The sequence below is a fragment of the Micropterus salmoides genome, unplaced genomic scaffold (assembly GCF_014851395.1).
Source record: "Micropterus salmoides isolate LMB-PRFRI ecotype aquatic unplaced genomic scaffold, ASM1485139v1 Ms_hic_scaffold_15, whole genome shotgun sequence".
NCBI lineage: Eukaryota > Metazoa > Chordata > Actinopteri > Centrarchiformes > Centrarchidae > Micropterus > Micropterus salmoides.
The window spans coordinates 22,617,335-22,634,328 of NW_024040596.1; the positions used below are offsets into that span (position 1 = coordinate 22,617,335).

Genomic DNA, 16,994 nt, shown 5'->3' on the forward strand with positions numbered 1-16,994 from the left:
GATTTATTACTCTTGGGCTATGGCTTCTCTTAACTAACTGCACCACATTATCAACAGCTGTGTTTAAATTTGTAACTGAAGTTTATGACAGTATCAAAGTCCACAGTGCAGCTCAGAGGGGATTGGATAGGCGGTAGGCTGGGCTGTGTGCAAACAAGTAGCCATTATCAGCAGCATTCACATCGGAGGAGAATTACTGGCCGGCTCTTCACTCCTCTTTGAACTTCAGACACTGTAGAAAACAGGCGGCTAATACGGTTAAAATGTTCAGGAGATCGCTGGTAAACATTGGACTGCGAGTGAACCGCCAACAACTTGAAGGGATTCAGAGTGTGACCGAGGGACTGAATCCAGTGAAGTATGGAGACGTCCGCCGCCGCGACTCATCTACCACCACCACCACCTCCGTGATGGGTGACAACGTTAAACTGAAAACGATGGACGATTTAAGCGGGCCAAGTTTCATGTATACCTTATACTGGCTTTTTGTAAAGGGGTATCTGCAAACGGCGCAACAAATGCAAGTAAGTGGGATGAGAAGGCGAAATCACCGATTCTCTGGTGATGACTGAAATGCGCAGTCATGACTCGTGCACTGATTTTTGTTGCAAGACAGCTTATCTTTCCATCCAGACAGCTTGGGTTTTGTGCGCATTCATTCCTTGACCCCAGTGCAATGGAGACTTAATGTTATTTGTGCTGGTGGCAGCATTGAGAAATGGAAAAAAAAAAAAACACTATGGATATTGCATGACAATCAATCACAGCAAGTTGTAAATGGGACACTGTTTCTGGAAAGACAAGCTGCTGCTTGAAATGTTTTTTTATTCCATTCACCTTCAATACAAAACCAAAACTATCTGTAGGGATATAATGAAGAATGTTTAGGTCCTGCTTAAAGTACACACAACACCCCACAGAGTATTTGTCTGAAATACTCTGATCAAAGACCAAAGAGTTATTAAGAAATGAGCTGGGACTTAATTGGATTACACACATGGACTGTTTCTGTCACAATGCTTCAGTCAGTGCCAGCTACAGGATTTCCAAAACATCACAAATACACCTAAAAAAGCACAAGTGATTTTATTACATTCTACTGAGGCACTTTGTCTTCTTCTTGTCTTTTATGAAAACTGAAGCTAGTGAAATGTTATTTTTTCTATGATTTGGGTGAACTGAACCTTTAACATTGTAGCCATATAATGTGAAAGACTGATGTTGATCATATTCTGATTGTACTTGCTAACTGATTGTGTTGTAAAAATCCAGTTGTTTCATGATTTTAGCGCATTGAACATCCAGTAACCAAATAAATAACTCATTAACTTACATTGTTTGCTCAAAGATTGAGCACAGCAAGATCTACGGTCCTCTGTGGAAGTCATCATATGGCCCTCTGGTCGTGGTGAACGTGGCCAGCGCTGATCTCATAGAGCAGGTTCTGAGGCAGGAGGGGAGACACCCAGTACGGACGGACATGCCCCACTGGAGGGAGTACAGAGAGCTCAAGAACAAGGCCCACGGACCCCTGACAGAGTAAGTGAAACCCCTCTTTAGATCCCCTAGCTTTACATTCGTTTCTATGTCCCAAATCCAGACAGGATTCTAATTCTAAGCAGGCTTTGTGTACGTAGTATGCTCCCAGTGGAAAAAAAAGTATCAAAGTGTAGTATTTTTTAGACAGTGTGCTGGCAATGGACCCTTTTCCTTTGTTTCCCCACAATACAATGTATAAAGAAAATGGAGGACCTGCAAATAGCTAATATGGAAAAAAATCATGGTGGGAAAACAGGCTCTCTATCAATTTAAAGTCATAATAGTAATAAAGTTATGTAGTATGAATTGGGACACAGCACACTTCTCCAGAGGAGGAACCCATAGACAGGTGTGCACTTACAGAAGAACTGATGTAAAGCAGTATCGAGTATAGAGGGTGTTGTATGCTGTGCAAGTTGTAATAACAACACCTTGAACCATATTGGGCCATATAGACCAAATTGACTTGATTTGACCTGCCACACAGTAAACCTGGGGACAGGTACAGAGGAGCTCTGTTTGGTTTCTTGAGAATAGCCTTCTTTTTCATCTGTAACTATATTTGTGGATGCAGCACACATTATACTCAATAACACACACCTTTAAACAAGTTTAAAACACACCTAAAATATATAATACAGGCAATATGCATATAGGACCACAACGCCTTAAAGGATGGTTCCCATTTTGTCAAGCGTGTATTAAAACAATATTAAATATGCCGATATGCACATTGAAATAGTGATTAGTCAATGTAACTGTTCCTCCTGTCCATACTGGCTGTGAACAAATCCTTTCCTTACACGACTCTAATGTAAGAAATTGGGGAGGAAACAATGTCCCAGGAAACAAATTTGCTAATAAAGACTTTTCCTTTGGCTAAGTTAAGTAGTGGTTAATATCATAATGTACTGTACAACCTAATAAATAATCTGATTTAAGAGACAAAGTCAGCTATTTAAGTTCTAGGGAAACATAGTTCTAGGGTAACTAATGTATTCAGTTGCTGTGTGCTTTGTACGTGATGTGTACTTAGAGGTGACAGTCGATAAGTTAAGTGCACAAGTCAGTCTGGGCCCGCAGCTCATTTTTCAACTTATTATTCAGATATGGCTTCATAACAAATCTTTACTTCCTCCTAGGTGCCAGTCACCCTAGTCCGACCCAAACAGCCACAAGGAACATTAAGTCTGACAGGAAAAACCGAATACTTGTGCCAGTATTCGGTTTTTCCTGCCAGACTTGTTGTGTCACCATGCGTCATGGTGAACGCTGTGTTAGACAGCCCTGTACTCTGAGAGTCAAACTCACCTCCCTTATCAGGAAAATATGTTAATTAGGGATGTAAACAAGAGTACAAAAAGCCAAATGTACCACATTTGCACAAAAAAGTTCCCAGTGAAAACAAATGCAGGCCTGCCTTTCTCTGGCCACAAGCTGATGTAAACCTTTTAAAGTTAGAACAACTAAAGTTTTTTTTTTAGTTTGACTATTGTAAGTATTAAACAACTTAATCCTCATTTATAGAATGGGTGCCAACTGGCAGCGCATCCGCAGCATCCTGAATCCTCGGATGCTGAAGCCCAAACACGTCTCCTCCTACACTAACACCATCAATGAGGTGGTGACAGACTTCATTGACAGAGTGGACTTTCTGAGGGAAACCAACGGCCAGGGAGTCATGGTCAATGACTTGACAGGAGAACTCTACAAATTTTCTTTTGAAGGTCAGCAGAGAACAAAAAAATGAAATATTTTCATGTAAATAACTGTGGAAACTAATCTTTTAGATTAGTAATATAGAAGTAACTTAATTCTGATATTAACTTTTTACATTTTCTTTTAGCAAATCACATATTATATGTAAAACACATAGTAGAGGGAACAGTGTCCTTGACCCTTTCACTATTGCAGTCCTTTGCAGCTCTGTTACTTCATCTAGCTTGGCCTTGGCAGTTGATTAGATACTGTGAGATAAAATGTGGGTTTGATCCTAGTACCTTATAAGATTACAAAGGTAGGTTCAGACCTGGTTTTACAGGGGTTTATGTGCGGACAGATCCAGGCTAGCTGTTTCACCCAGTTTCCAAGTCTGTGAGCCAAGCTAAGCTAACTGGCTGGTGTTGTTTGTTGCTTCAAATGTAATGGACAGACATGGCAGGTGCATCTCCTCAACTCTTGAAGATTGAAGTAAGCGTACTTCCCAAAATGCAGAACCATTCCTTTAAACACCACTCAGCTTGTCAAATGATTCACTTACTTTTGTCCACATACTGTTGTGTACTAGGACAGTTCTTCTGCTTAATACTACAGCCTACAATGAGGTACATTGTAGGTACATACATATACATAATGGGTACATATACCTATAACAGTTTGGGGAAGATTCCTTGCTATTTCATCATGACAATGCTCTCTTATTTTGTCACTGCACAATGGCAGGTCCATAAAGAATTTTGTTTAGTTTGGTGTGGAAGAACTTAACTGGCCTGCACAGACCCCTGACTTCAACCCCACCTACCACATTTTGGATGAACTGAAACACTGACTGTGAGCCAGGCATTATCAACCAACATCAGTGTTGGACTTCACAAATTTTCTTGATAAATCAGGGCAAATCCCTGAAGCCAGGTTTCAAAATGTGGTGGAAAGTCTGAAACCCAAAGAGTGGAAGATGTTATAGCAGCAGATAAATGCCCATGATTTTGGAATGACATGTTCAACAATAACTTATGAATGTCTGTATAATAATAAACAAATTTTAATGCAGGGATTTCTTCAGTGTTGTTTGAGACCCGTATGGGCTGCATGGATGAGGTGGTGCCTGAGGAAACCCAAAAGTTCATCATCTCCGTGGGGGAAATGTTCCGGCTTTCCCCAATCGTCATCCTCTTCCCCAAGTCCACCTGGCCTTACCTTCCTTACTGGAAACAGTTTGTGTCAGTCTGGGACCATCTCTTTAAAGTCGGTGAGCAACCTTAGTTTCAAACAGTGAAGTGTTCGTTTTTTTCGCCCATTGTATGACAATATCACATACCATGTCGATTTTGTACTTCTATGTCTCAGGCATTATAAATGCAATTTGATACTTAAATAATGAAATAGTTAAAAAAAACAAAAAAAACAATACACCATGTTTTCAACCATGTGGAATACTACATACTAATACATTGAACAAAGTCCTGTGTGTAATGCTGAGAGAAATATTGCAGACACAAAGTTTCTACAATTCATGCACGTGTTCCTGAGCCTGCTTCTTGATTTTCATACAGAAATAGTGGAAACCATAGTTTCAAGTATACATGATTTGCAATTAAGGAGTTAAAACTTGCAAACACACTGGTAAGTAAACAAGATTTAGAGTCTGGCCAAACAATCAGTTCCAACATTCAGCACATCACAGTTGTTGATACCAGGTGGCAGTCAAATAGTACTAAAGTTTAATGCTCACTCCTGTTACTATTGAAGTTGCCTTGTCATAAAGATCTTTGGAAGCAATTGTGCTGAGATGAAACTGTTTATAAAGAAATTAATCTGTATCTAGCTGAAATTATATTCTGTGATTGTCAAATGCACAAATGTGATCATAAAACCCCTAAGTGGCTCATAAAACCCAATCAATTCACCATTTGAATGGCAGCCTGAGCCCCAAAGAAAGGCACTTTCATTCTTGATTTGCCTCGAGCCCTGGTAGTGTTAGTGTTGTGGATCCCTCAACATCCATTTCACTGCCACTCCCAATTACTGATTGGTGTCATAAAAAGGTTACACAGGCTTCATGGCCATTTTTCAGGTTGCATTAGCAAAACATTTCAAGGACCCTAGACTCTGGTGACTCCCTCAAAGGACAAAGTCCACCTCACAGGCCATGCCGCCGTTATCCCACATCAGTGTCTGAACAAGAACCCTCACAGTGTGTTTCTTTTACCATGTAGTGTTCAAATATGTTGTGCCTGCCATTCCCCATTACTGGTTGTTTTCATAAAAACTTGCTTGAGCTCAGGCTTTATAGCAAATTTTTAAGTTGCATTATCAAATAATTTTAAGCACCCTAGACTCTGGTGACTCCCTCAAAGGACAAAGTCTGCCTATATTCTTAGTCAGTGTCTGAACAAGATCCGTCATAGTGCTTTTCTTTCACCATGTAGTAGGCAAAAGTGTCATGCCCTCCTCCTCTTAGTGGTGGTCCTCCCATGAGAAATAAAAGATTTTTCTCTTGTATCTCAGCTGAAGAGTTGGTGCAGAAGAAAATGGAGGAGATCCAGGAGAAAGTGCACTTGGACCAGAACGTAGAGGGAGCATACCTCACACACCTGCTGCTCAGTGATCAGATGACGGTCACTGAGATCCTGGGCAGCATCACAGAACTCCTGCTGGCAGGTGTCGACACAGTGAGTAGATCCAGTGTGTGTGCACTCTGTGGAAGGAAGGGGTTTAGTGTACAGTAGTTTCCTACATTTAGACGCGTCACGGCTTAAATGTAACAATGTATGCACAATGCCTCTTTGTAACTAAACATATAACCTCTGAAATGATGAAACAGCAGTTTCTCCACAACTTTCACTTGTCTACCAAATATATTCCTTTTCTAACCTAGACATCTGTCCTCTGAAAAAATCAATAAAACAGAATATAAGTGTGTGTTCGTCTCTGTTGCAGACATCCAACACTATCTCATGGTCTCTGTACCAACTGGCAAAGGAGCCAGAGATCCAAGAACAGTTGTACCAGGAAGTGATACGTGTTTGCCCAGGAGATAAGGTGCCAAGCAGTGATGACATCGCTCAGATGCCGTACCTGAAGGCCATCATCAGAGAGACGCTACGGTTAGAGGGATTCTGTCATGTTTATCAACATATTATATCAATAAATGACACCTGATTGCAGGAGCTGTAGGGTCTTTCAGTGACCAGGAGTTTGTTTGGTTGTTTGAAGTATGTTCATAACATCACCTGAGGTGCAAACTGGGGACACCTATCTTTTAACTAGACAAATAAAAATATTGAAATATTATATGATAATGTAATGTGAATGCCAGCTACACTTGCTACACAGGTTTATCATTACAAATGTCTAGTGAAACAATGTCTCATTCTCATTGCACACTATAATAATCTTTAGTCAACTGTGCAAGCACTTTGACACATTGTGTCAAGTGTTGTGCAAATAGAGACAAGCTAGACAATAAAACTATTCATATGTCAACAAAACAATTAATGAACAGTACTTGATGTCCTAGATTTGCAACAAATAATTGTTGCTTTTTCTGAACAAACAATAAATGTTTCACTGTGTTCCGTGGTCTTCAGGCTGTATCCAGTGGTACCAGGAAATGCCCGTGTCACTGTTGAAAATGAGATTGTGGTGGGAGACCATCTCTTCCCTAAAAAGGTATGACACAAGTTGTTGTTGTGTTGTTGTTGCCATTATGAAATAAATCTATATTTCAGTTCCATAAAAATAAATTTTAGTAGTTATAAAAAAGACATTGTTAAAGAAAGGGCCTGACTAATTGTTTTAATTTAATTTTAGATACATTTGTACTGTGTGTGATTTACCATTTCAGCAGTAATATTAGATTAAATTCAGCTTCATTGGTATTATGCAGAGTACAAGTACAAGACAATGAAATGCAGGGAGCATCTAACCAGAAATGTAAATGCTCCATACTTGTATAGCGCCTTTCTAGTCTTTTCGACCACTCAAAGCGCTTTTACACTACATCTGCATTCACCAGTCACATACACTGAGCCTAAGTGCTCAAACGGAAACTAACATTCACACTCACTCATTCGGGGTTCAGTATCTTGCCCAAGGACACTTCGACACGCAACCAGGGGGAGCCAGGGATTGAACCGCCGACCTTCCGATTAACAGCCGCCCCGTAAAAAGGAAAGTAGTATTTACAGATATTTGCAGGTATAAATTAGTACTAAACGTGAGTGATGCTTCCTGTATGTACAGTGTCATTGACAGTGGAGTGCAGTATGTATACAGAATAAGTATGTATGTATGTATGTGTATATATAAATAATATATCAAATATGTTATACATAGAGGTGACGTGGGCAGAGTTGGAAGGGGAGTGTATAGAAAAGAGTTGTTACGTATATACCGACAGAAAATGGATAGTTAGTTGTATGTACAATATAAATAAGTGCAAGAATGAGCAGTGAAAGTACTGAGACAGTGCAGTAATGAGTCCAATAATGCTTAGCGCTGTGATGTGGAGGTATATGCTGTTCTCAGGAAAGAAGCTCTTCCTCAGCCTAAGGTGTGTGCTAACTTGCCTAAAATCCACAATGATCTCCTTGGTTTTCTGGGTGTTAATGGCCAGGTTGTTGTCTGGCCACTACGTAGCCAGGTGCTGGACCTCGTCCCTGTAGGCCGTCAGATCGTCCCCTCTGATCTACCTCCGTGGTGTCGTCTGAAAAACTAAGTGTGGTGTTAGAACTATGTACAGGAATCTTCAAGCATCCTTCATTCACTCAGTGATATTAATCAAGCAGTGTCACACTGTATTTAATGGCCTGTCTGTGCCCAATTCCACAGTATGTAATATGTAGTGCACTCACATTGAAAAGGGGACATAAGTACATATACATTTTTTTCCCTCTTTTGAGTCCCTCAATGTTATCCAGAAAGGAAATAGAAGAGCTGCACATTGCTGGAATTAAAACACGCAGCAGGTGGCAGCGAGAAACACCTCAGAAAAACAGTATTAAATATTTATACATCATTTCACTTTTTCTTTTTGAAGTTGCGACAGTTGCAAAGTTGCAGGTTGTCTAATGTCTTTTGCTAGACGTCTTGTTGGGACAACCATAAAATAATACATAGTACTGTACGCTAACTACAAAAACATTATGTAGTATTTGACACATATTGTGTATGGATGACTCCTGTTGTGCAAATGGGTGAGTGTATTATTTATGTTGTGGGGACAAAAAAAATCTGTTTACACACTCATATTATGGAGACCAAATGTAAGTACCCATAATGTAAATCATCACATTTTAAGGTGAAGGTTAGGTTTACGTTAAGGTTAGGGTTAAGGGTAGACAAGTGGGGGTTATGGCTATGTGTTAGGGTAAGTCTACAGGAAATGAATGTAAGTCTATGTATGCCATATAGAAATAGTCCATATATTAGAATGTGGTAAAGAAATTCTTGTAAAGCTGCTGAGTGAAATTAAGAAAATAAGAGGGGCTCCCTCTACAAGTTATTTCCCAATTTTGTGGACATCCAATTTCTGACATTTCTGACTTAAACTTTGGATACTCATTTCATCTCAAGCTAATAATCACAAAGCTATGCCTCAAATTAATTGACTGGTATGTATGTATATTTTACTCTTACAGACTCTGTTCCACCTGTGCCACTATGCTGTGTCCTATGATGAGAATATTTTCCCTGACCCCCACACCTTCCTGCCACAGCGCTGGCTCAGGGTTGCGGAGGAGAAGTCCAAGCCGCACCCATTCGGGTCAGTGCCATTTGGTTTTGGTATCCGGGCGTGTCTGGGCAGACGGGTGGCTGAGCTGGAGATGTATCTCCTCCTTTCCAGGGTAAGAACATCTCATTGTTGTTGCAACCATGGCTTATTGTGAATTTCTGGTTCTTGTAACAGTGTCATTCTTTCGGTTGTTAGACAGAGCTCATGACCATAGGTGAGGGTTGGTAAATACAGTCCGGTAGAACACCTGCTGACTGTACACTAACTTGCCTGTCTTCTCCAAGCCCAAAAAACACATTATTGTGGAAAGGCAAACTCCGATGATGCCTCTAGTAACCCAGCAAGACTAAAGAGCTGGTCAGCTGGTTTAGGGTTCAACAGCTAGGACGGAATCTGCATTGCTCCTCCTGGAAATGAGGTTCGATAGTCGGCTGGAGCCTCCTTTCCAGCACCCTGGCGTAAGCATTCCCAGGGATGCTGAGCAGTGTGATACCCTGGTAATTGGTTTGATCGCCCGTTGTAAAAATAGGAACCACCTCCATGTCCTTGACCTCCACGTGACACTGAAGAGCCCAAGACAGCCCAACAATGTCTATTGGTACTTTAAAGTGCTAATAATACTTTAATTCTTTTACTTAAGTAAGGGTTTGAATGCAGTACTTGTACTTGTATGAGTATTTTCTCAGTGTGATATTACTGCTTTTACTTAAGGAAAGGATCTTAACACCACTGTGTTTAATAAATAGGAAAATTTGCCTTCTGTATTTTTAAATTCTGTTTGTCATGTCAGCAACCCAACACACAACCATAGCCTACCAATGGTACTTTAAGTATTTTTAAAAGCAGCTACTTTTGTACTTTGACTGAAGTAAAAAATATAAATTGAAGACTTCTACTTTTAGTGGAATAATATTTTGTAAAGGGTATCTGTACTTTTACTCAAGTACAGGGTTTGTGTCCTGTGTCCACCACTGGCAAGTAAAACACATGTTTTCACTCCATGGAAATCAAATCCTCTTGACCTGTAGTAACCATCCAACCAGAGCACAGACGCCTGGCTGCTCTTCTTTTGTTAGTCTTGGCAGTGGGATGGATACAAGCCACAAATCAGTCATCTGACTTTGGACTATCATCTCACCCAAGAACCCCAGTTATATTTCTGTCAGCTGGCGGAAAGTTGGTAATCATTAACTGGAATGTAGACTGTGTCTGCACGTTTGTGCCTCACATAAATAAATATCCTGTCAATAATATAATTTCATGTATTTCTTCTATTTTCTAAGTTGATAAAACGTTATGAGGTGAGGTCGGACCCTGCCGGAACCACAGTCAAGCCGATCACCAGAACTCTGCTTTGCCCTGCTAAACCAATCAATCTGCAGTTTCTGGACAGAAGAGTCCAGCAGGAGGAGCAGAGTGCATGAGTTCCTCTGTGAGCTGTTTGTATTCACACTGTGTTGCCTGCCTGTCACCAAGCAAGTTTATAAAGAATTCACAGGACTGGCTGGAATGCAGTTAGTGCAATGGAATAAAATACAAGCTGGTCGAATATGTAATACGTTATATAGTAATGAGTATAATGCTGTATGTACAGAATTTGAATGTTTTTTTTAAGTGTAAATACAAACACTTTAACCCACAACACTCATAATAACAGTTTTCCTCTGGGGATTTATTTAGTTTAAGTTCAACAAATGCAATATGTTTTCTCAGTTGTTTGGGGTGTTGCCCTGGAGCAGAGTTTTTCTGCCCTGCCCATAGGGTTCACTGAAAACATAAATTTTTAAAAAGGGTTCTATAAAATATAGTAAATTTTTTTCAAAGTCACATTAATTTAAACAACTTTTCATGTTTTCCCCCCCTGTTTTCCTGTATAAAATGGTGAAGTATGTTAATTAGTTGTATACTAACTTCAAGAACAATATTCTTCAACAAAAAGTATATCGTACTGAGTTTTTGCATGTAATTGTGACAATCAATCAGTTTTATTGACCAAGTGTGTGCACACATACAAAGAAAGTTACTCCAGTTTTAAGTTGCTCTCAATTTCACACAGTTCCACAAACAATTTTCAGCAGAATAGAAATAGACATACAGTTAAAAATACGAACAACTAAGCTAAATAAAAATATATACATATACATAGAACTTTTGTGTACATAGGCCTGTAAGTAGGTGAAGAAATTGGTGTATATGTAAATGTGTCTAAAAAGCAACGATGACCAGTAGGTGGTCATATACAGTATATATAGGCAAACATGTCTATGTATATACAGTGTGGGGGATTTATATTTGACAGTGATTATATGTACAACTTGAAGAAGATACGATCATTATAATTACGTTGTTTTGACAAGCAAACCTGTCTCTGCCACCATGAGAAATAAAATAAACTCAGTTTCTTGTTATGCTGCTCTTTGCCTCCATCTGGTGGTTAAAAATACACCACAGTCCCAGCTTTTATTTTTTGGGGAGAAGGAAGGCATTTGTCTCCCCCCACCCCCACCTTTTAGTTATTTTGCATCAGTGTGTTATTCTCAAGATAAAAAAAAATAGTATTTTCATATTGTGGAAGTTTTCCCAATATAATAATAATAATAATAATAATAATCCTTATTTGTAGAGCACTTTTCAAAAACAAGTTACAAAGTGCTTTAACAAGTGTAAAGAATAATACAAAAAAAAAGAATATGCTCTGCCTTAAAATACAGAGTACATATTAAAAACTCAACAATTTCTAACCAAAATGTAAATTTATAACTTATAATGTAAATAATTTGCACTACGAGTACTTTCACTTAAGTAAAAGATCTGAATACTTCTTCCACCATTGGCTCTATACGTCTATATGTGATCTGGTATCCCAACACTGCATGGACTCATACCAATTACACACACAATATGAAGAAAATGAAAGCAACCCACAGCCAAAATACATAAAAATATATAAATAAATAAACATAATATGTTTCATGTTTATTAATAATGTTAGATTATTGCTGCAGGCTACCTACGGCAACCTTTTTCTCCTTTCAGGTTTCTTCTTATAACAACATACCAACTTGTCACGTTAGAGCGAGAAATGTTTGTATTAACACGATACATTGGTTTTGTGAAATAGCAAAAAAAGCTTCTTGTAAAAGCAATTTTGATAACAACCAGAAAATATGTCATAATAACATGCAGAATATTTTGTTATAACATAAAAAGATTTTTCTCTCTCAAAAAAACTAAATTTAAACCACACATATAGATAGATATGCTACTATGAACATCCATTTTACTTTTTTTAAGATTCGAATACAGTTCACTGTCATCTATCAGTCTGTGCATACGATCCCATAAAACAAAATTCTCATAACAGTAGTAGTGATATTAGTATTTGTGTCATGAATGTACAAGTGCCCAGCTCACATGCATACCAAAACAACAAAAACACTGTTGCTTTGGTCTAAAAACAACATAACTTTATGCATCCAAAATTACATTATAAACAAAGAACATTGTCTTCTCTCTCATGACCTACAAAAACTAATTTCTTTGCTGCCTTAGAGCTATGCATGTGGCAAGTCTTCCAATTTCTGTTCATTTGTTATTGTCAATTGTCTTTACAGACCAGTGCTGCCACCTTGTAGACTGTTACTACACTACATTATTTCATTAATTTGTTAAATTATTGAACAGGAATAATGCACATTAATAAACATTATTGAGACTCGCTGGACAGATGTTATAGCTGCCGTGAAATGACTCTGCAATGAGTGTGCTGAGCAGACAGGGCTTTTGCTTATGGACTTGACGTATTGATGACTTACAAGCTCTGACACAGATGTTGGAAAGTACATTTTCTCAAGTACTGAACTTTATTTTTTCTATTTTCTGCTACTTTATACTTCTTCTCTATAACAACTCGGAGGGAATATACCTTTTACTCCACTACTTTTTTTGATACCTTTAGGTACTAGTTACTTTGCATATGCAGATCATTAATAGAAAATATAATCAAATAAATGATGTATTCAAATGGAATGGATAAAGATTAAACTTTGTTGAACCCTTTGAGAAATTCACAAACTACCTGGAAGAATATTTAGTACAACAAATATGCCAATGTACATATAAAAGCATCAATAATTGTAATTCAATAAGATAATAAACATTATTGTGAAATTAGCCATTCGGCATAATGAGTGCTTTTACTTTTGTACCTTTAAATATATTTTGAAGCTAAGGCTTTTCTACACTGTGGCATTGATACTTTTACTTAACTAACATATCTGAGTACTTCCACCACCACTGACTCCCAGTAGCTGCTCTAAATGTTAAATGTGTAGGTCATGACAGCTCGTCACACAACGTGATTACTAAATCGCAAAATTGACATTATCTAGCTTATAAATTGTGACTTCATTTATGAGCCATAACATGAGAGTTTAAGCACCAATCCGTATTTCTGTCTTTGAGCAGAGAAATCCTCATCAAGTGCTCGTGTTCTGCATCTGCACTATAATTTGACCTGATGTAATAAAGACAAAATGTTAAAACTTACAAGACCTCTGTTTTCTCCAATCAGAAACATTGCATGATCTGCACATTTCTATTGATTTTACAGTGTTTTTAGGCAATTAGGAGGCTAAAATATTATGCAATAGAAGTTACACATAGGCTATATCCTGTTTTTGTCAGTCAAGCAAGAGTCATGTGGAAGAGAACCTCCTCTGAAGGATGGACACCCTTGTGTAAACTAATCTATTTCTGTTATACATGTCACAGTTGTCATCAGCAGACGGAGTTTGTAGTCTTGATAACAGGTAGTAATGTAGTACAGAGCGGAGATCATAACCCCTGTCTCTGTTTAAAGACCTCTAGCAGGGCTGTAACCACCATGAGGAGACTGAGATCATGTCCTCAGTAGTGTTTCTTTTTACACTACTAACATTTATTTGATTAAGATTTCACATGTGAGGCAATGTTATAGGTCAAACTTCCCAACTGTATTTAAAGAGTTAAAATGAACAAACACACACACACACACACACACACACACACACACACACACACACACACACACACACACACACACATGTATATACAAAAGTTCAAAGTTGAAAGTAAAAAAATATATATAATCATTTGACAGGGTGGTGGCTATAGTCAAACATTTCTTAGACGGGTGGGTTGGCACTCAAAGACTTGGACTCATGACCTCAGTAAACCCAAAAGGGCTACAACCTTGGTTTTTGGTGTCATTGGCTGGCTGCTGGTCAGTGACCTTCAGCCCCTTCAGTGTTGGTGCAGAGACCGGTTTCGGACTGGAGCACAACGACAGCTGAAGTTGACAGCTTCCTTCAGGTTCTATCCGCGGTCCTGACAATGTAGTGTTCCCCACAGGTGTTGCATGTGATGTCATAAAACACTCCAGTTTTCCTTCAAAGCTGTCAACCAGGAGTCAGTGGAAAGTTCAAGGAGTATATTCAAGCCTGACGAAAAAGATCCTTAAACATCTCTCAAAATATATGACCATCTGACTTGACACCATAGCCATCCCAAGACAACTAAGAAACTATCCTAATAAGGGTGACATGCAAAAATCTCCAGAAAAAGCTAGTAAGTGGACCTTTAGTAATGTTTGAACTATTTGTGGTGAATCTGTTTTGTGTCTTGCAGTTTATCAGCTGGTGTCTAACAATTTCAAGTGTCCCTGCAAACCAATAATCAAGTTAAAGTAGCACTGAGAAAATAATGTGGGTGTCAAGAAAGGCTAAATATACGTATGAAGTGTTATAACTTGTATACTACTTTATGTTTCTACTCCACTACATAAAAAATATACATTTTAACCAACTACAGGTATATTCAGTAGTTCCACTGCAGGTTTAGATTTTACCTAAAAAACATGATCAATTTCTAAAATATAATAAAGTCTTATAATGTTAAACTCGGCAGCATTATACAAAGCAGTTCAAGCTGACCAACATTAAAATTCTCCTTTGATACTAAAGAATCAGTAATAAAACTCCAAACATTTTTTTTTTTTTAACATTGTGGTATTTACTTTTACATAAGTAAAAGACTGTGACTCTCACCCCTCCAAATCCCCTTCCTACTTTTAAAGTAGGCTACACACTGGTAATGTTTGCACAAAGACATCCAGTTGTTTGTGCACATGAAAATATTTAACTGCCATATTGCACATAGTCCTTATCCTTCTTCTATAAGTTGTATATTTTGTCAATTTCATAGATTTATATTTATGTCTAATGTTATGCACCTAGTCACAAAAGCGAATTCCATGAATGTGTTAAAACTGCCTCAAACTCTCATTAACAACTACATTCTTTAACAGGCTTATGCGCACACACATGTATACACACACACACACACATACAGACACATTCACCCACACGCACACAATCTCACACATAGACACAAACAAATTTAGGTTGTCCCTGGTAGAATTATTCCTGCTGCTTTTCTTTCAGTTACTTATTTAAATTAATTGTTATTATTCCAGCTCTCGTGGCTGTGCTGTGTTGCTTATTAGGGTGCGTGACTGTTTCATTTTTCTCTTAGTTGTCTTACTATGTCAGCTGTTTATTACTGTTGTTCGGCTGGTTGTCTTTTACTATTATTATTATTTTTATTGTTTGTTTGTTTGTTTGTTTGCTGTTGTTTTTCTCCTCCCCAAGCCCCCCTCTCTGTTCTATTGCAGGTTTCGTTGCTTTCTGCAATTGGTGTTTCCCTCTGCTTTTCCCTGTTGTCCCCACCTTCCATCCCCCTACTCTTACAGGTCTTGTCCTTTCTCTGTGCTGTCTGTTTGTGCCCCCCCCATTCCCATGTCTGCCCCCCTGTCTGCCCGGTGACAAATCAATACATAAATAAATAATAAAACAGACAAAGGAGTATATTAATTCTCTCTTGTTTAAGTAAAATCTGTCTGGCACAATATATATATATACTCTACACCAGGCTGCTGGGCAGGACAGGTTTATTAAAAAAAAAAAAACTGCCACAAACTTTGATCATTTTGGTTTAACCCATCAAATGCAAAAAAAGTCTAAACACCTGTCACAAGTTAGCCCCTCCCCCCGCCTCCCTGTTTTAGCTTAACAGGTGTTGTGTCTGCCCACCGAGAAGTGCACGCACCTCGCGTGAGCGCGCACAGCGAAACAGCATTGTAATGATCTTTTCACAATCAGAATCACAATCAGGTTTATTGCAAGGTACCTTTTCACATATGAGGAATTTGCCTTTGTATAAATTGCTGCTTACAGTACACATGAACATAAACATAAATAGAAATATATAGAACTGAAGGAGATCAAAAAATGTTCAAGTATACAAAAAAATACCATAATATAATACAGGTACTGTTTTAAAACGATATAACATGGGCTATACGGTTGGTCTGAATGTATTTTATAAAGATAAACACCAACTAAATGAAACCTCGCAAAGACCAATCCTATCAAGGGAATGTTACTCTAGTCTAATAAAACAATGGTGACTCTAAACGTTCATATAACATCATCACAACAATCATTTATCAAAGATTCTTATATCATTTTAAAACAGCACTTTGCCGTAGAAATCATTTCGAAATGTCTGGTAGTTTTTCGCTTTAGCTGTGCGCGCTCCCGCGAGGGGCGTGCGATTCTCGGCAGACAGGCGCAACTGGCACAACAACTGTTTTTAATAAAAAGGGGGGACACGCCCAAAGATGGTGAAAAAATAGTCCAAACTGTATATTTGCAGCTGCCTTCTGAAAGTTTCATTACGCATACTATCAAAAAATGGACTTATTGATTATTAAAATTCAAAATTGTGACCACAGTTAACACAGTGTAGTCATTGGTATTGTTCATTATACAAAGTGGAAAACTTTAAGATGATCCTTGACTAAATGACTTGTCAGACCAAGTGACAACTCCCCCCCCCCCCCCCTCCCACGAGGTTATTGCTCGTGATGAATTAAATCGTCATCCACCCGAAAAAAAGA

The 16,994-nt window shown here is 38.4% G+C and overlaps 1 protein-coding gene across 1 annotated transcript; it reads left to right on the top strand.

Moving 5' to 3' along the window:
* The first annotated feature begins 139 nt into the window (after positions 1-139).
* Positions 140-11,408, top strand: si:dkey-91i10.3 (cytochrome P450). Its single transcript, XM_038721075.1, has 9 exons — positions 140-524; positions 1,349-1,539; positions 3,067-3,266; positions 4,310-4,507; positions 5,767-5,930; positions 6,199-6,365; positions 6,849-6,930; positions 8,901-9,107; positions 10,279-11,408. Exons 1-9 carry the CDS (start codon positions 264-266, stop codon positions 10,417-10,419), a joined length of 1,611 nt encoding a protein of 536 aa, XP_038577003.1. The 5' UTR covers positions 140-263; the 3' UTR covers positions 10,420-11,408.
* The last annotated feature ends 5,586 nt before the right edge of the window (positions 11,409-16,994 follow it).